General features: G+C 38.6%; 1 protein-coding gene across 1 annotated transcript in view; it reads right to left on the bottom strand.

Moving 5' to 3' along the window:
- The window catches only part of FAT4 (FAT atypical cadherin 4), a gene marked incomplete at its 5' end in the record, with an annotated part of 260980 nt that overhangs the window by 31140 nt on the left and 209688 nt on the right, over positions 1-20152 (bottom strand). The window contains one exon of the mRNA XM_019521824.1: positions 13235-17584. Coding sequence (XP_019377369.1) covers positions 13235-17584 — 4350 coding nt within the window. The remainder of the gene's footprint in view (positions 1-13234; positions 17585-20152) is intronic.

The following is a 20152-nucleotide window of genomic DNA, read 5'->3' on the forward strand; positions in this document are numbered from 1 at the left end:
AATACAGGAATGCTATTTAACTTGACTCTACAGAAATTCCAGATAAGGACTTTCAAAATTATTTGGCAGAAGTCATCCACAGAAGACTCTTAAGTTGGTATGTCATTTTAAAATGTTTATCTACCCATATACAGATATAGTTATATGTGTCTATATACATAAAGCTGCATATAACAAGTCACCAGAAATTGTTTTATCGACTTCAGGAAGAGTGGAAATAGTCCTTTATTGATGTCACAAAAGACCCAGAAATGTATGGCTAAAAAGGGCCTCATGAAGTTATTAGCACATTCCCATGTATTAAGGCAGAATCAAGCATTTGATCCTATGACACCTGCTGACTTCCTGCCCTTTGGGCGGGGGGCTGGACTCGATGATCTTCCGAGGTCCCTTCCAGCCCTAATGTCTATGAAATCTATGAAATTTCCAGATCACCCTAGTACCTGTTTATCTAATGTGTTTAATACAACCCTCCCCGCATCAATTATAGATATTTCAGAGCCTCCCTAGGTGGCATAATCCAGTGCTTAGCTATCCTTAAATATTTTCTTAATATCTAAACTAAATCTTCTTGGCTGCAAATTAAGTTAATTACTCCTTATCCTATTTTGGTGGACATGGAGAAAAAAATGATCACTGTCCTCTTTCTAACAAACTTTTATATACATTCGAAGACTTTTATCAGTCTTCTCTTCAGTCTGATGTTTTCTAGACTAAACAAACCCAACTTCTTCAGCTTTTCTTCATTGGTCATGTTTTATAAACCTGTTATCATTTTTTTTTTCTCCTCTGGACTCTCTCCAATTTGTCTGTCTTTCTTTGAGTGTGCTGCCTAAAACTGAATGCAGCACTACAGCTGACGACTTTCCACTACTGAGAAGGGAGGTAATTATTCTCTTCTAATCATACACAAGAAGGTCTTGTTAATACATCTCAGATTCATATTTACCTTTTTTTACAATGGCATCACATTGTTGACACATGCTTAGTGTGTGGCCCATGATAGCTCCAGATCCTTTTCTGCAATACTGCTGCATAGCCAGGTATCCCTATTTTATATTAGTGCATTTAGTTTTTCCTTCCTAAGTGTAATATTTTACAACTGTCCTTGCTGAAGTTCATCTTTTTGATTTCAGACTGTTTCCCCAATTTATTAAGCTTTTATACTAATTCTTTCTTCTGAAAAGAAGACTGCTTGCAGTCTCTCAGGGCTTGGTCTCATCCATAAATTTAAATCATGCCCTCTATTCCCTCATCCAAGAAGTCTATGAAAATACTGACTACTATTGGAGCTAAGACAGACACTCCTGAAATGTCCAACCAAAATAACAGCAAACTACTGTGGACATTTGTCACTTCTTCCCTTCACACACAGTTAAAGCCTTCTTCATTAGGTAGCAAGTTTATATTATAGACCAGCATGCTATCTCCTAATAGTTCTTCAGCTATAAAGCCAAACTGCATTAGTATTTTGAATCCAAATAGAAACCAGAAATAAATCAAGATGCCACAACTAAATCCAGGAATAAAAGGATTATATTTTCATCAGGAAATGGGATTCCCTGCCCTCCAGGATAAGTTTCTACTTCTAATATTTCATGAGCTATTGAAACTTTAGCATATCCCTTTTCCAGAATTAAGTCATCAATTGACAGTCCCTTGTAGTCAAGGATGATTATCGTCCATGATTGTCTTATCTGTGGGTCCAAAGATGGTAGTCAAGGCCAATCTGGAATTAACAGACTCTACTGCAACTTGGGGATGTGTTTCCTTGCAGAGAGGATGGCTCTGGATTTCTGATTTGGTCTGTGACATACTATTTCTGCCACTCCCATTTTTCCATTTCCTGCTATTGTTGTGATGTTTCGAAGTACTGAGATCCTTGTGGCAAACTCTTCCTCCATTTGGGGTGGTCCTGGGTGATAGTCTTCCATGAGTTGATGTTGCGTTTTTTCAAGTTGGCCTTAGGATGTCCTTGAAGTGTTTTCTTTGCCATCCTCTAAAGCACATGCCTTGACTGAGCTGAAAGAATTCAATTTGCTTCAGGAGTCTTGAGTCAGACATCTGGATGATGTGGCCTGCCCACCAAAGCTGATGGCAGATGATCAGCACCTCAGTACTCACGGTGTTTGCTTGCAAGTGAGTTACACAAATCTTAGTGTCATCTTCCCACCGGATTTCAAGGATCTTTTGCAGGCAATGTTGATGGTACTTCTTCAGCAACTTGAGGTGTCTCCTGTACATTGTCCCTGTCTGAGCTCTGTACAGTGAGGTAGGGATCATGACTACTTAATAAATCATGAGCTTCGTTTCAAATCTGATGTTGTGATCTTTGAACATCTGTTTCCTCAGGTGTCTGAAGACTACACTTACATATTTGAGGCAATGCTGGATTTCTTTATCAATGTCAGCCTTCTGGAAGAGGTGACTTCTGAGGTACAGAAAATACTCAACATTCTCCAGTGTCTCACCGCAAATGTGAATTCCTAGAGCTGGAGACTGTTCATTAAGACCTTGCTGATGGAGGATTTTAATCTTTTGAAAGTCAAGTGTGAGTTCCATTGTCTTTTATGCCTCAGTAAAGATGTTGATGATTGTCTGAAGGTCTGCTTCCAAGTGAGCAGACACTACAGCATGATCAATGTACTGGAGCTCAATGGATGAGGTCAGGCTAGTCTTAGTTTTGGCTCGGAGCTGGCTTATGTTAAACAGGTTACCATCCATTCAGTAGTTTAGGTGCACTCCAGTTGGAAACTTGTTGGTGGTCAGATATAGCATTGCAGTAAGGAATATCAAGAAGAGTAGTAGAGTAATGACATGGCCTTGCTTAACTTCAGTCTTAACCTCAGAGGGATCTGTGATAGATCCATTATAAAGAACCACCGTTTGCATACCATCATAAAGCAGGCAATGAAGGTTAACAAATTTCACTGGGTGTGCATACCTCAGAAAGATCCTCCATAGCACTTCTCAGTTGACAGAGTCAAAAGATTTTGTGAGGCCAGGGAAGGCCATGTAGAGGAGTTTATTTTGTTGCTGGCATTTTTCCTGCAGCTGACAAGCAGTGACAATCATATTGGTTGTTCCTACTGATGCCCTAAGTCCATACTGAGATTCTGGGGGAAGTTATTTAGCATGTGGCAGAAGACAGTTCAGGTGGATTTTTGCAACAATCTTTCCTGTGGTGGACAGCAAGGTGATCACTCTGTAATTTTCACAGTTGGGCCTGTCTCCTTTCTTGAAGATTGTCACGATCATGGCATCCCTGAGGTCATCTGGGATTTTCTCATCATTGTCAATCGTTAAGTTGAGGGCACAGAGCTGTGATGTGAGCTCCTTTGCCCCCTAGCTTGAAGATTTCAGCAGGGACTCCATCTGCTCCAGATGCCTTGTTATCCTTCATCTTCTTGATGGCTTTCCTCACCTTGTCAAGGGCTGTAGGGATTCCAAGATCATGTCTAACTGTGTGTTGTAACTGAGAATGCTTTCATCAACAACAGAGTCTTGATTGAGAAGGTCTTCAAAATGTTCTGTCCAGCAGGCAGTGATGCCTCCCCTTTCCTTGATCAGGTCTCCTCCATCCTTAGGTCTCAAGGGGGTTGGTCCCTGTGTGCTCAGACCATAGATGTCTTTGGTGGCATTGAAAAAACTGTTCATATCATGGATGTCAGTGATATGTTGAATGTCCTTCGCCTCATCTTTCCACCATCTGTTCTTCGTATTACAGGTCTTCTTCTGAACCTCTGTCTTGGCACGTTGGTGATCCAATTTCTTTTGTTTGGAGTTGATGTCATTCTGCCGAGCAAAAAAGGCCTGGTGTTTACAGTCAGTCAACTCTTGGATGTCCTGGTCGTTTTCATCAAACCAGTCTTGATGTTTCCTGGTACTGAATCCAAGCGTCTCTTCACAGGCCCTCATGACAGTGGACTTGAGGGCTCCCCAAGCACTGCCTACAGTCTCCCATTGTTGCTGATTGGAATTTGCCAGTTTTTCATTGAGGTGCTAATGGAAGAGGTCTCACTCCATTGTGTCTTGAGTCCTTCAATGTTGGCTTTCCAACAGCATTACTTCTACTGCTTCTGCTTTTAAATCATTCCCATTATTTGGGAGCCAGTTTGAGTGACATAACCAAGCAGATGAGTTGATCATTGGCCTAGAAATTGTCATCTCCTAGCAATCATCATCTCTTCACAAGTAGTGCAGACATCTTTGTGGTCCCAGGCATGAATGATGATGTAATCAATCAGGTGCCAATGTTTAGATTGTGGGCATTGCCTTGATGTTTTGTATCTGTTTTTCTGGCAGAACAGGATGTTGGTGATGTTGAGTCCATGTTCTGTGTGGTCAAGAGGAGAATGCCATTGGAGTTGATCTTTCCCACTCCTTCCTTGCTGATGGTTTGAGTCCCTTCCAACTTTAGCATTAAAATCACTAAGCAGAATAAGTCCGTCTCATACCAGAACATCAGAGAGGACTTGGTCAAGGCTGGCACAGAATTCCTCTTTGGTTTCATCAAGAGTCGGGGCACAGGCACTGATAAAAATAGCATGTTGGCTTCCCTAGTTATCCAGTCAGGAAAAGGGTCAGCAGGCAGTCTATGTTTAGGGCACTTTTCCTAGCCCTCCTACCCTTGTGGGATGAGCAGAGCGGATACTGGGTTAAGCAGAGCAGAGCTACTCAGTCAAGGTTACAGCTGCCAAATTGCATTTCTGCTAACCCAAGTGCTAGATGACCTTCTTGCAGCTGCTGCCTTCATGCCACTTCATGACTAGGAGCTTCCAGGCCTGACAAGCCTGCTCCTGCCATTACTAGCTGATCACCGAAGGGCTTCAAAAGTGTGCTAAAGCTGTTTTCATGGAAGATGCCTGTCTGTGATTTCTTTTATCATGGAGAGGCTGCTGCACATCAGCTTCCACACTGTTCTTGACAGAATAGGATCTTGATCCAATGGCAAGGATGCCAATATAGCTGGAGATCTCATTCTTCTGCAGCTTTCATCCACCTTCACATTCTTCCACATTCTAATATTTTCTTCCACCTGCTCCACTCTGGTGCAGAGCTGTACTCCTACCCAGCATATCCACAGGGGGTGAATAGTGGGATGACCTTCAGTGAATGATAGTTGCGAAATAAGCAGGGTTATAAGAGGCTATATTGAACAACGTTACACAGTTTTCTGTAAGTGGCGTAATTTAGATCAGCAGTGAACAGAACAGAACACATGTTCGCCCTTTGGAGGGGGGTGGTGCAAATCTTAGACTGGGTTCCACCATTTTTAAACTAATCTATCTATGCCAAACTTCTGTTCTGTTAGGGGACAGACCAGTTTTGTGTGATGAATTTATGTTCTGTTATGGGTATAGGCAGGTTTCAACCACTTACACCAGCAAAAGTGTAATGTCTATACCTGGCCTTTATCAGTGTTTCTCAACCAGGGTGCCATGGCCTTGAGATCGTTTCAAGGCTGCAATGTGATGCCAAGTATAGGTATGCAAACAGGATTCAAAAGATAAACCCAGAGATTTCAAACAGGGTTCCAGAATATTAAAAACATTCTGACCTGCAGTGGTTTTTTCTGAGTTCTTGCAACAGGACAACTGCTCTATTATTTTTCTGTAATCCAAAAACCATCAAAAACAAAGGGGGTATTTTGAGACTAAAAAGGCTGAGAAACACTGATCTAAATAGAAGTACTGTCAAACATATAGCATGCTTTCCCTACCGACTCTTTACTGGGCTAGAGCTAGAGCTAGAGCTTTGATTGTTAATAACATCTGCAAACAGCTGTATAAGCATAGAATTTGCTGATTTAAGCTTTAAACTGATGGGTAACTTTTATATGAATTACGGCTGCAGTAAAGTGACTACACATTTCAATTCTGCTATCCAAATCTGAGTTTGTGGGGAGAAGTTTATAATTTGCCTATTCTGCCTGGGATAAAATTCAGCAGTGAAAGCTGATAATGCACTTATATTCAAAGACTCAGCTGTTTTATCTGATGAGTTTAAAACAGAACTGTTCATGGAAAACAACAAATTTGCATGGGATGGGGGTGGAAAGACTACACTGTGAGCCTTTCCCTCATAGTAATGGTGAGCAGTTAAATATCTGAGTAATCTTATTCACTTCAACAGGATTACTTGTGAGAAACTGCACAATAATTCCATCTGGATTTAAGTGCACAGTTCCATTGCCTTGCTTAGAGATGCTTCCAATAACTTAAATGAGAAAACATATATACTCGTAGACCTTTTCGTTTTTAGATATTTCTGAAGCCATATCTCGCAAAATTTCACTGCTTGAAAATCAGTAGCATGAGACCCAAATAGTTCTGGTGACTGCGAACATTATTTTACTTAGGTGAATTATGATCTGGCATTATACACATTGCCCAAATATTACCTTTACAAATGTTTGAGTCGTTAGAATTCACCTTTTGATAGATTACTAAATTAGACTAGAATCTGCTATCTGTAATAGCTAGGGATTATTTTTTTATTTGATAGAGGATAATAGAGAATAATTTCAATTATGTATGTTAAGTGTTTGAGGTTATCAAATCAAAATATGCAGGAGAAGAACCAATAAATGGTTTTTCAAAACCAAGGGGTGATGCAAGTCTTAGTATAGTCATAGGGAGCATGGCTGTAAGGCATTAGATGACTACATGTCAGGTTAGCATATTTATACTTTTTCCCATAAGCACAAACTTTATTAACTTATAATTCTGATTGCTACAACCTATATTATACCAAAACAAACTCCAAGAAGCAAAGCTATATACAGATAAGTTATCCAACACTCCATGTTTATTCCCCTTTTCAAGCCCTCAGATTCTTCTTGACTGGCCAGAAGCCCAAATCATCATGGTTAAACAATGGGTAGCCCTATTTAAATATTAAAATAAATTATTATAAAAAAAGGAAAAGGGACAATTTATTTCTGATCATCTTAATGGAGCTAGGATGGATGCTGGAGTTAGGGATCTGGCATAAGGAGTTAGGAACAGAGGTGTAGTACACAACTCTAGTTTCAAACTGCATGCTCTGGTCCCATTCCCCAGAACTCAGTGCTAATTTTGATGCTTTCTCCCACCACCTATGGCCTCTAACATCCAGCATTTGTCTTTCAAACAACTAAGATCAGCACCTAAATCCTAGTCCATCACTGACTTCCTGCGGTCTGCCTGCTGATGCACCACAGGAAGTTTATCAGGGTGAGTCCTTATCCTTCTGGCTCCAGCTCACTGACAAACCTAGTTTCAACTGCCCCCTCATCTCCACTCTCCATCCCTTCTGTGACCCTTTGTTACTGATAAGGCTGGGGAAGGGAATAAACGGAAAGAACTGACGACCAAGTTATCAGAAAACAGGAGATTTCTATGTAGTCCTTTGTAGTATAAGCAAAAGAAAGCAGTCAAACATCTGAGCTTAATTTTGGGATTTTCTTGGCAATGATGAACAAAGAAAGCAACTTTTATGCATTTACTTGCAAAATTTCAGAGACTGAAGTGTACATGCTGGAAGTTTGAAGTGGTGTTTATATTACTGTGGTGTTTATATTATTAGTTTATATATTGCAGGTACCTCAAGACACTGAGACTACCAACTTCATGAAAAAGGAACATTGTAAATTGTGCAAATATGAAAGATATAATCCTCCTTTTTTGCGCAGGTTACAGCACAACTTTAACTGGGAAGCCACCTCCAGTGCCACTGGTCAGTGCATGATACAGGTGTCAGGCTCACAGAACCCTCAATTTAAGCATGGAAAGTTTCTTGAAAGAAACTCCTAGAAAGATCGTGATTAATTAGGAATAGAATTAACTAATATACAAAGGTCAGGTGAAGCTAATACAGTCAGGATCAAAGGTCACAGGCATCAAGATCATATTTCAAATTGCTATACAGAAAACTATTTGCAATAAAAATATAACTAGGATACATACTGAAAGCTCTGGAGTAAGATATTGGCCAATTTTGGAGGTATGCATACTTTTCATGGCTCTATATGTCCATCTTTTAATCTGATTCCTTTATTACTTTAATTTTGAATTTGAGACAATTTAGCAAATCTACATTTCTTCAACATAATGAGGCTCAGAAAACAGGAAATGAAAGGTTCATAGGAAGGGCAGGTAAGCTACTGGAAATCACAGGGTATATTCCTTTTAGAACACAATTCTTTTAAAAACAAAACCTGATCATCATTAATAGTCATAATTGTAACTGATTGTTTAAACTGTAATGATGCTGCTCTGAGGTAATCTGTCTTTATAATGGTATTCAGTCGAATGAGCTAAATTACCTCTATGGTGTGATGAAGTGAAATGCAGCTGACAAAACATAATAAATCAAATAAAAGTAAGACTATCCTCTCTGTCTTGAAGTAAGTCATTATAAAGATCTACAGCTCATGAACTCTAATTTACAGTGAACAGAAGGTCTGTGTCAGAAAACACTAATATCCACACAGAAGTAGTGTATTTTTATGGTGCATGCAAATTCAATTATGAGATATGGTATTTTAATTTCTGGAGCAGCCATCAAAGCTATACACAAGGAACACCAAATTATACTGACTTTCTCTACTTTGCATTTAAAATGGAATTACTCATTTCCCTATAGGTAGGGGGAGGGTGAAAAGAATTTTGGCTGCTTCTCTTCAACTTAAGCACACAGAGTGCATTCATGAAAAAATCCTTTTGGCCTTTCTTTGTTAGATCAGCAGGGCAATCTTACCTCAAATACTTCTAAATTTATTTTTAATTAGGAATATTTAAGGAAAACAGGACTACTTTCACAAATGATTCCTCTTTGCATTGATATGTTGGCAATCAGATGCATGCATCTTGTATCATGTGATAAAATCTCTATCCTTGGAGGGTTTTAAGGCCTGTCTTGACAAAGCGTTGGCCAGGGTGATCTAGTTGGGAATGCTCCTGCTTTGAGCAGGGGGTTGGCCTAGATGACCCCCTAAGGTCCCTTCCAACCCTAATTTTCTATGATTCTATGATTTAGGAGTACAGTATCACTACACAAATGACATACAGCCAACAGTCTAAGACAGGTCAGCAATCTGCAGCATGCAGACCAGATAGGGCCTGAAAAACAATGTGATCTGGCCTGTGAAGAGTTGATTGGGTCTGGCAATAGTTGGCAATGGAGGTGATCAGTGGTATACAGCCATAGGGATAGAGATTGGCACCATGTGGCACCAGCAGATGGGTCACACAGTGGCCGACTCTCGAGCAAGCTGCATCAATTCAGCCTGTCATTTGTAAAAGGGTGCTGGCCTCTGATGTAAAGCAATGATTCTCCAACAGTCCAGATGATGACAGTTGTTTGCATAAAATATTTGGGTAATGTTTGGAATAACTTTTAAAGAATTCAGGAGATGTTTGTAAATAATTTGCAGGCACAAAAGGGGCTGTATTTACTTAGCAATTTGTTGTGAACAAATTATCTCATGAACACTACTGATATCTAACTTCAGTCCCATTTTGCTTTACTGATTAAAAACTTTTGTGACGTTTGTTTTCTGTTGAACCTAATTAGTCCCCAGACATGTAAGCAACATTTAATTCTATCTGCTAACCAGCCAGAAAGAGCTATCAATTTATCAATTTAGCATTATATGGTTCCTCAATGGCTAGTTGATATATTAAATTTAGATGCTTGAATCTAAAAATGTCTAAGTAACTATTTCTCTATTTGAGAAGTATTTGTGTTGCGTTCTAAACAGGATATAACTGAACACCATGTTCCATCCATGACCTGGGAAAAGCAGCTTAGACTATATGAAAGTATTCAAACTATTCAATGTTCTTAATTTAAATTATCTTACGTAGCTGTAATGCAGGACAAATGTCACATTTACCTGACATTCAATAAGGGTTGAACGCTAAGATACAGCATTAGTCCCAGAAATATTATCTGAACTTTTCATTAACTTTTCAATTACATGCTATGGGCTGGTAGTACAGTCTCCTCCTAGAGTTAGCAAACCATTTTGCTTTACGGTAACAGCAAGCATATTTCTGTTTATCCTTTGATGTTAATGACTTAAAGATTTACAGAAGATGGACACGCTAGAATTATTTTGCCATGCTCTTGGCAGAATAATTTAATGTACTATTTCCATGTGAAATAAAATCCTAAATCATTAACTTAATTAGAATTGCTAGTCAATTAACACTAATTGCTAGTGACCCTGAGGCTTTGCAGTTTACTGATGGTGTTAATACAAATGATCACATGAACATCTTCTATATCAAGAAAACTTTTGTATTAAACATGTTAACTGTCATAGCTATGGTCTAAATGAAACAGCTGAACTTGTGTTTTTTTGCAGTAAGCTACATGGTATCTTTTATATTTATCCCATTTAAGAAAAAAGAAAAGCTCATTTCTTGTTTTCAAATTAATCTTTCTGTTAGAAGACACATTATCAAATTTTCATGCATGTTACATTGACTATTCTGTTATGATCCCCTTCGTATTCCAGCTACATGGAGCATAAAAAATCCAAGATATCCCCCCCCACCCCCCCAGGATTTTGGGAGGAAAAGAGGTAAGCAGAAGACAAGCTACAGAGGGACAAGAGGTAAGGCGTAGGGCTCAGAGCCACTCCTCTTACTTAACTATGCAAGACTTAGCTACAATAAGCCACATGGCTCCCAAGAATAACCCCTCACCTCCTTCAGTCATGTGGTATAGTGTTAGACCTGAAAAGTTATGAGCCAGTAAGAGAAGAGGTGCAAAGCTAGACATAACAACAGGAAACGGTAAAGCTAAGAAGTCCTCTGGTGTCAAGACCACCAGTCTAGCTGAACCTTTCATTTCAGCTACCTGGCGAAGGCTACTGTTTGGTGGGAAGAGCAGAAAGCAATATGCTTGCACCCCCAAAAAACCCAAGGCAAAACTAAACACCTAGTAAGTTTACACTAACTTGTAAACTTGCATAATGTCTTCTCTCTCATGTCTCTAGCTAGATAGCAAACTTCACAAAGCAGGAACTTCCTAGTTCTTTGTACAATACCTAATATAATTTGGTCTGAAGAATTTGAACACTAATACAAAATGGATATATGATAAACAGAAATAACACTATTTAAGTAGGGTGTATGTTAGGTAATATAGGAAGGTATATTAAGGAAAAGGTTTCAATTTTGGAGAATATTATGATAAAATTTCAACTCAACTTGATATTACAGTCTCAATCACATTAATTCATAATAACATTCCCTTAGAGAGACGTAGTGAGTAAATCTTTTAATTTATGTCTCTTTAGTTTTCCTTTTGTTATGTCTGCAGAAAGTAGCCATGAGCAATGGTTAGGACTGTTCAGACTTTCCTTAAATGTCATGTTATCAAGCAATTCAGAATCACACTTCTGTATAGAAAAAAAATGGAATTCCTCTGTTGTGGTTATTCTCCTAGAATTCTTCCAAGATTATTGTCTGTGTATGAGTGAGATCTCCTGATATCCAAGAAAACCTTAATTGTAAACCTGTGGTTTTCTTTTCCCACTAGACAGGGAATAGATATTAAAATAGTCACATCAGAGCTTTTGCTTTATTCAGAGGTCACGATATACTGGGCCTGAGTCAGTACTGTGATACTCCCAATATTATACTTTCACAGTTCCAAATCAGTGGTGAGTCAGGGTCAATAATTATACTGAATGTAACTCTATCCATCATAAGCCTGAAGCAAAATAGTTCTCTTTTGGGGTTCAGAAACTATCCTTAAATGCAAATATGATAAAGAAAAAAATTTCTTAATATATTTTCCACCTATACTTTAAAATCTAGGTTATTCGCTAATGAAAGTGCCAACTAATACATGTGTTAAAAAGTTTAAGGTTTTCTTTTAAAGTTCAAATAAAAACTCAATTTTCCATCCTTCAAAAAGAAAAGAAAAACAAACTTGGCTGGCATTTACACTCCTCAGATAGTCAAACGTATGTAAACTAAGTACTGATGCTCATGTATACTAACACATCTAGAATAAGTCATACCAGCACAGGGACCACATTTGGTCATGTATGCTGTAAGTCTAACTTAGGGCAGAATATAACTGCAAGTTTCAGATCCGTCCCCATTCAGAATGGCACGTGTGCAGATAACTTGAAAGAGATGTTGAGCATGTGCTTAAACTGGTACGCTTATTGGAGTTATGCTGTGAATAGGGGCACTTTCTTTAATCACGGACTAAATAATAAAGAGGATTGTAAGGCTGTCAGAAAATCATGCTAAAAGAACTTCAAGTGGACAAACCAAAAGGTGCAAAGCTTTGATTAGATGTCATAGCTGGGTGGCTACTTTGCCCATCTCTGTATGAAAGTCCAAATACTTATGCTCCCTGTTTTGAAACTGGGGAAGGACTTGAAGGGTTTATGTTCTGAACCTGTTGATACCTAAAATGGCCCATAGTCCCTAGGCCCAGTGACTCTCGTTTATACAGAGCAGACAGAATTTAATCCTTTTGCAGCACTCTGCCCATGCCAATTAGTAAATAAACTGAGATTTTCCCACACAGCAATTCAGAGCACATCACTGATAATTAAATTTGCTGCCTACTGTTTTAAGGAGAAATATATACATGTTTTACTTTTAAGTACTGACCTATGTAAATATTTTACAAATATCAGAGAACATTCTTAGCTGTAGTAGGAATACAACACTCATTTATATTGAATGATATTACGTTATACAAACCCAACACATATACGAAGCATGGAGCATGCTCATGCATGTGCTTCTTTCCCAGTCATTTTACTTATATGCTGTTTCCTTTCTCTTGCCCTTCACCTTATATTCCTACATGACTATAAGAAATATGGGGGCAAAGATTGACTTTTCCCACTTGTCTGTTTAGCTCTTATTACATGAGGTGCTATTTTTTGGAAACTGGTTGTAGCATATTTAGCAAATAACATAGCTCCCCTTTGCTAACATGGACCAGTCTGGTAACAGTTGCTAAGAAGAGAAAAATAAGATCAATACTGCTGCTTGCACCTTGTTTTCTTTCCTGTTTTATTTCCTGTTAGCATTTTATTTTGGATTATTCCTCTACTTATTTTGAACACTCATTAAGATGGATAAACACAGATGAAACATATCTGATTGAAATGTATCTAAGAAAACCAAACCAAACCAAACCAAACCCCAACTCTGCCCTCTTTGTGTTTTCAATAGGCTGTAATTCCAGAAGGAGAAGTAGATCATACCTGTATAACCAGTTTTGCAAACACAGTTGAAGCTCCCCGGGAAGTTCTGGCAGATGGCACCATTTTTACAAGGACTGGAAAGACACTCATTGATATCTCTCTCACAGGCCATTCCAGTGAAGCCATCGGGACAACTGCATGAGAATCCACCCACCAAGTTGTGACAAGTCCCATTGTTGTGGCAGGGGGATGGGAGGCATTCATCAATGTCAGTTTCACACAAATTCCCATCATATCCTGGCAAGCATCTGCACACAAAGGGCTGGAGAGGTTCATTTGCCATGATGATTACTGGAATGCTCTCATGGCTCTTTAAAGCAGGACTCACAGCTAGCCTTCTCAAGCAGCTTCCTCCATTTTGACAAGGGTTTTGTATGCATGAATCATGATCCACAGATTCTATCCGTACTCCACTCTGCTGGAAAAGGATTTCTTTGATGCTCTCAAAGAAAGTAGCCACACCACTGGGATTCACATACAGATTATTGTTTCGTTTCACAGCTGCCATCAGAAAAGTCCTGTTACTGTCTTCATAGACTCCATAGAGCTGCACAGCAGTTCCTAATCCAGTTAGCTGTGAATTGGCAATACGAAGGAAGTGAAGATAGTGATTGGTCAGAAAATCCTTCACAGTATGCACACTTAGGCGAAGAAGGATGCTGTTGTCAATTGTGCCATTATTGAACCCCGCAAAGAAAACTCTAACACTGCTAGTAACTGCACTATGTAACCCATCATTGCTAAGGACTGTCAGATCAAATGTTCCATCTGTGGATCTTGCCTGGGAATTGAGGTCACATGTACCCCCAGGAATATTAAAGAGGCTTGTAACCCCTGAAGTAAGAGAACAATGGAAGCTGTCTAACACATCTGGGTCCTGTGGTTTTACATTGCCTAAAATACCACCAGGGAACAGGTTGCCATAATAGTGAACAAAGATTTCTACTGTTCTAGGTTGTGATGGGTTGTCATTTTGGTCTACTACTTTTATTTGTACGGTTCCTGTGGAAGACATCTGAGGAATGCCAGAGTCCCTAGTAATCACTGACAAGAAGAAGTCGCTAATTTGTTCTCTATCAATCTCTCTAGTTGTGGTCAATACTCCTGCAGTGCTAAGACTGAAATAACTGGTTGCTGGGCCTGTACTGAGCAAGTAGTAGGAAAAGGGGCCTTGATTTGGTGGGAGATCAGGGTCTGATGACTGAAGTGTCATCACAAGTGTTCCTGCACGATTATTTTCCATTACTTCCCCTTGGCTTGTAGACAGGGTAGGTCCATTATCATTGATATCTTCCAAAGTTACCAATAAAGAGGCACTTCCTGTAGCTGATGGAGATCCTGAATCAATTGCTAAGACAGTCAGATTGTACACAGGTAATGTTTCTCGATCCAATTCTGCTGTTACAGTAACTTGTCCCGTCTGTGGGTTAATGGAAAAGGCACCGTTGTCATTCCCAGAACCAATAAAGTAGGAGAACCTGCTCCAGCTAGGGACAGAGTCTGAATCAAATGCACTTACAAATGTGACATGGGTACCTGGAGGAACACCTTCACTGATCTGTATATTGTAGACCTCCAGACTAAAAACGGGAGGGTCATTAGCATCCAATATAGTGATATTAACAATTACTTCATCTATATCAGCACCACGAATGCTCCCAAAATTTTTTGCAAGAACTTTCAAAGAGATACGCTCTTCCTTTTCCCTGTCAAGAGGACCTGACACATAAATCTGACCACTCCTCCCATCAATCTGGAAACCCTTCTTTCTGCTATTGCCAAAAATAAGATAGTGGACTTCTCCATCAGTTCCCAAATCACGGTCACTTGCAAAGACTTCTCCCACAACTGTTCCTCTAGAGGCTGCTTCAGAGACTTCAAAATAGTAAAGCTTGGACACAAAACGTGGCACATATTCATTTGTTCCTTCCAACTGGATGTTGACACTTGCAAAACTGCATCTTTCCTCATCTGGAACGTTAAAAGCCTTCACAGTTAGATGGTAACTTTGCTTTGTTTCATAATCTAAGAAGCCTTGTGTGGTGATGATTCCTGTGTTGGGATCAATGACAAAGAGGTCACTATCTGATGACTGAATTGCATATGCAATCACAGCATTAGGTCCAGAATCAGCATCAGTTGCATTTAGACGGATAACAGTCGTTCCACTTGGAGCATTTTCTAATACATTAGGGAAGTAGTCTTCTGGGCTGAAAGCTGGAGAATTATCATTTACATCAATTACGTTAACTGTGACAGTACAGTAACCTGTTCTAGCTACCCATCCTCCATCTGTAGCACTAACAATTATCTCATGCTTTTGGTATAGCTCATAATCAAGGGATTTGGCAAGAGTCAATGCCCCAGTTGATGTATTAATAGAAAAGATACCAGCCTCATTTCCTGAAGATATATTATATTTGATTAATCCATTCATAGCAGCATCCCTATCCCTTGCTGATACAGTCCTGACAATAGCTCCAACAGCATGACTTTCAGGGATAGTAATACTCATGTGGCTTTGAGAGAACACAGGTGTGTGATAGTTCTCCTCGGTTATAACTATTTCAACCGTCACTTCTGCTGAAAGTGGGGGATTACCTTTATCCTTAGCTTTTACCTTAATCAGAAAGTCTTGATTCAGATCAGCCATCAGTGAAGATGCCACAGAAATCCAGCCAGTTCTGCTATCTAGCTTAAATTTATTGGTGTTGTTTTCATTAGAAATAAAGTATCCCACTTCAGAATTCAGTCCAAAGTCCTTATCATCAACTGCAGTGACTTTAATTAAGTTGGTACCAATTCCTACATTTTTAGTCACAGGCGTAAAATATTTGCTAGCAAGAAACCGCGGTGCATTGTCATTGCTATCCACTATGTTGATTGTGACTGTTGTTTCACTTAGCAAAGGAGGACTACCTCGATCTGAAGAAGTAACTATGAAACTGTGCCTGTTGATATTGAAATTGCTTGAACCACTGGAGTTCTGATACTTTAAATACTGCTTATTGAAAATCTCCCCACTGGTAGCATTGATTCGGAAGAACTCAGACTGAGATTTTATGAAGTAGAAGATTTGGCCATTAAATCCTTCATCGGGATCAGTTGCTGAAACCTGAGTTACCTTTAAACCAACTTCAGTAAGCTCAGGGCACTCTAGGTAATAGGATGGTTTTGTGAATCGTGGGGCATTATCATTGATATCTGTCACAAAGATGGTCACATCTGTGCTTACTGTCCACCCAGAATCGTGTGCAGAAACTCTCATTCTATAGCGGTCTGTATCTTCTCTGTTTAGAGGCCTGCTGACTGTAATATCTCCTGTACTTGGATTTATGACAAATGGAAGGCTTGGATCCCTTATGGAGTACCGGCTGATGGCATTCACACCGATATCTTCATCTGAAGTTGTGACTCGTGTAACTGTATAACCTAAAGGTGCGTTTTCAGGTACAGAAGCGCTGAATATCTGAGAAAACCTGGGAGCATTATCATTCTCATCCAAAATATTAACAATAACTTTGACCGTTGTGCTCTGAAGAGGGGTACCTTTATCAAAAGCTTTTACAGTTAGCACGTACTGGGCTAGCTTTTCCCTGTCTAAAGGTCTGATGCTTTTGATTTCACCAGTAGCCCGATTGATAGTGAAACTGTTTTCTTTATTGCCATCAATTATTTCATAATTCAACTGTCCATTTGGGCCACTGTCCTTGTCTACAGCAGTGACAGTCAGTATTTTGCGTGGTGAAAGATTCTCTATTATTTCAGCAATGAATGGATCTTGCTCAAACTCTGGTGCATTATCATTGACATCCACCACGGTTATTTCTAGTTTTTCATAAGAGGAGAAAGGAGGAAAGCCCATATCTCTGGCCTCGATCCAAACCACATATTTCTGTATAGCTTCAAAATCCAAAGATTGACAAATAGAAAACTGTCCTGTTAGCTGGTCTATCTGGAAGGTGTTGCCCAGATTACCACTAGCGATGTAGTAAGACAAGGAACCTCCTCTAGATGAAGACCCAGAAACAGTGGTGACAAGGGTACCAATTGCTTGGTTTTCAGGGAACATGAAAGTGTGTTGTTCTGCTTGAACTTGAGGGAACTGTGCTTTATTCATGAACCTCACAGTTACAGTAGTCGAATCTGTCTTTGGATACAGTCCACCATCTTTCACATGAACAGAAAAAGTCACTTCAGAATCACCCGTCAGCGAGTCAGCAGCCATAATAGCTCCTCTTGTTGGGTCAATGTGGAATTTTTCAGAGTTCCTTCCCCTGAGGGAATAATGAAGCTCAGCATTGGGTCCAGAATCAGCATCTGTAACTGTTACGGCAAACACAAATGAACCTGCAAGGAGAACAATGACAAGATTATTCGTAATCTTCAGCAATAAAAATAGGACAAATGAAGGTAATTTTTCAATGAGGCACAGGGAAATTATGTGGACCAGCTGTGTTATATTTTCTTATATATGGTTGTAAAAAAATAATCTTTTTTTTTTTACCTACAGTATTAATAAATATCAGACTAAATGTTCACCAACTGAAGGCCATTCTGAGTGATCACAAAAAGACATGATTTGTACCTGACAAATAGGTAAGCGCATTGAAACATTTTTAAACATATGTACAAAAATTTCTGTGTGTATATGTAAATGTGGTCATATATGTATACATGTATACAAAACACCGCATCAGTAAGTAGGCTTTAACTTTTTGAAACTTTACCATAATTTTTCTGTAGTACTCACAAGATAAGATGTGAAAACTCAAAGTCTAATGCTTGCGTGCTACTAGATAATATTTTAAATTATTAAGCAATCTTTTATATGTCTTGCATATCCAGCCTTTCAAAATGTGTATGCCACTACTCCAAATCACATGTACAGTTTAGGGTTTCATATGAACATATTTCTCAGTAAATGCAAATCCAATGTGTGCACAGGCATTAGAGTCATGTATACATTCTTCTGAAGGTTTCGTATTATATGCCTAGTATGCTGGAACTCCTTTTTTTCAAAATTAGTGCTGAAACTTGGCTCTCAACAGTTTTCTAATGGATTTTCTTTTCCCAACTTTGCAAGCAAAATCTGCCTTTTTTGGACAGGAATGGCTTTGACAGTGTTCCTTAAAGCATTATTTCTTGTCACTGTGTGTCAAAGTGTAACATTTTGTATCCTAAAGGGAGAAATTGCTAGATGAACAACTGGAATACTTGAGAGTGACAAGACTGCAAGAAAAATCAAGAGTTCTGCTTTTGTTAAGCACATTAAATTGTCATAACCCTCCTTTTGTTTATTTTGTAAACTTGACAAGACATTAAAGAAATCAGGTTATATTATCCTCTCAAAATACAAACTAAGACTACTCTGAAGTAAACATAGCACAAGAATATACACAACTGTCCTGGAGAGTCAATATCAGTTTGCAGCAAAGCAGTATTATGCCTGCCAATAAAAATATTGTCAAGGGCTATTTTCCCTGTTTAGAGGAGTTAAGACATTTTCTTTTTAATTGAAATGTGCCACATGAATGATCAATTTTGGGATATTTGAAAAATAAATACTTTATGTAAATTTATTAGATATTAAGTCAGAGTAAATATTAAGACTTTTTCCTTTTTTTATTTATAGAAGGCTTTATAACTTAAAAAAAAAAAAATGGAATAATGAGGCTGGAAGGGACCTCAAAAGATCTTCTAGTCCATCCCTTGCTCTAGGTGGGATATTCTCTATTTAAAGCATCCCAGACAGATGCTAGTCTAGCCTGGATAAATTTGGCAGCACATTATTTTGGCTAAATTAATATGTAGTCTGCATAAAAGTATGAAAATAAATTCTCAGAAAGAAGTCTATGTGTTAGTGATCTTAGTTAAATAGGGTGCTTCTGGAATGGTTATATTAATCAGTTTTTTAATATATAATTTCAAAGGCACATAACTTAAAGATTTTTGGAATTAACTCCATCCCTCTATATTCCAGCGTCTTTACAAGAGGTTGTAAAGAACTCAATAAACTCACTAATTAGACATGCATTATTTATGTCTCCTCATGACACTCTAAAATTAAAGACTGACGTGAACTTTTCATTCTGAATAAATTCCAAAAGTACCTATCTTTTAAATGTAAACTATTAATGAAAAATTAAACATTTTATGCTTTTGCACTTCTGATTTACATACTTGCCACATTTGTTTAAACAAACTGAATGAACAAGGAATCCAATCCTATACTAGTGAGAAAAATGTGGACTTCAAGCATACAAAGCATCATAAGGTGAGAATGAGATTTGACTTTTTAAAAGATACCAGAAAATCAAAAGTATAATTATAATTATAATTAAAATACAATGTAGAATATAAAAATCATAATATAATATCAAATGTATTATATATTATAATTATAATATTATAATATTAGTGTTAATATAATAATATAGCAGCATATTATATTATCTTGTAATAGTGTATTGCAATTAAAATATATAATAATTCAACTTTAATATCAGTAAGATTTCTGATTCATGAAATATTTCTAGAGCCTTCTCAGAGAGAAAGAGTGAAAGGGCGAGAAGAGAAGAGAAGAGAAGAGAAGAACTAGGCCTAGGGTGAGTGAGGATTTAGTTAGGGAGCTTCTGGAGGGGCTAGACATTTTTAAGTCAGCCGGCCCGGATGATCTTCACCCGAGAGTCCTAAAGGAACTGGCTGGGGTCATTGCAAGTCCCCTGGCGCGGCTTTATGAACACTCGTGGTGCTCTGGAGAGGTGCCGGAGGACTGGAAGAGGGCCAACGTGGTTCCCATCTTCAAAAAGGGGAGGAAAGAGGACCCGGGGAACTACAGGCCAGTCAGTCTTACCTTGATCCTGGGCAAGCTGTTCGAGAAAATTATTCTGGCACACATCCAGGAGGGGCCAGCAG

The sequence above is a fragment of the Gavialis gangeticus genome, unplaced genomic scaffold, assembly GCF_001723915.1.
Source record: "Gavialis gangeticus isolate Ggan-Ray unplaced genomic scaffold, GavGan_comp1, whole genome shotgun sequence".
Taxonomy (NCBI): domain Eukaryota; kingdom Metazoa; phylum Chordata; order Crocodylia; family Gavialidae; genus Gavialis; species Gavialis gangeticus.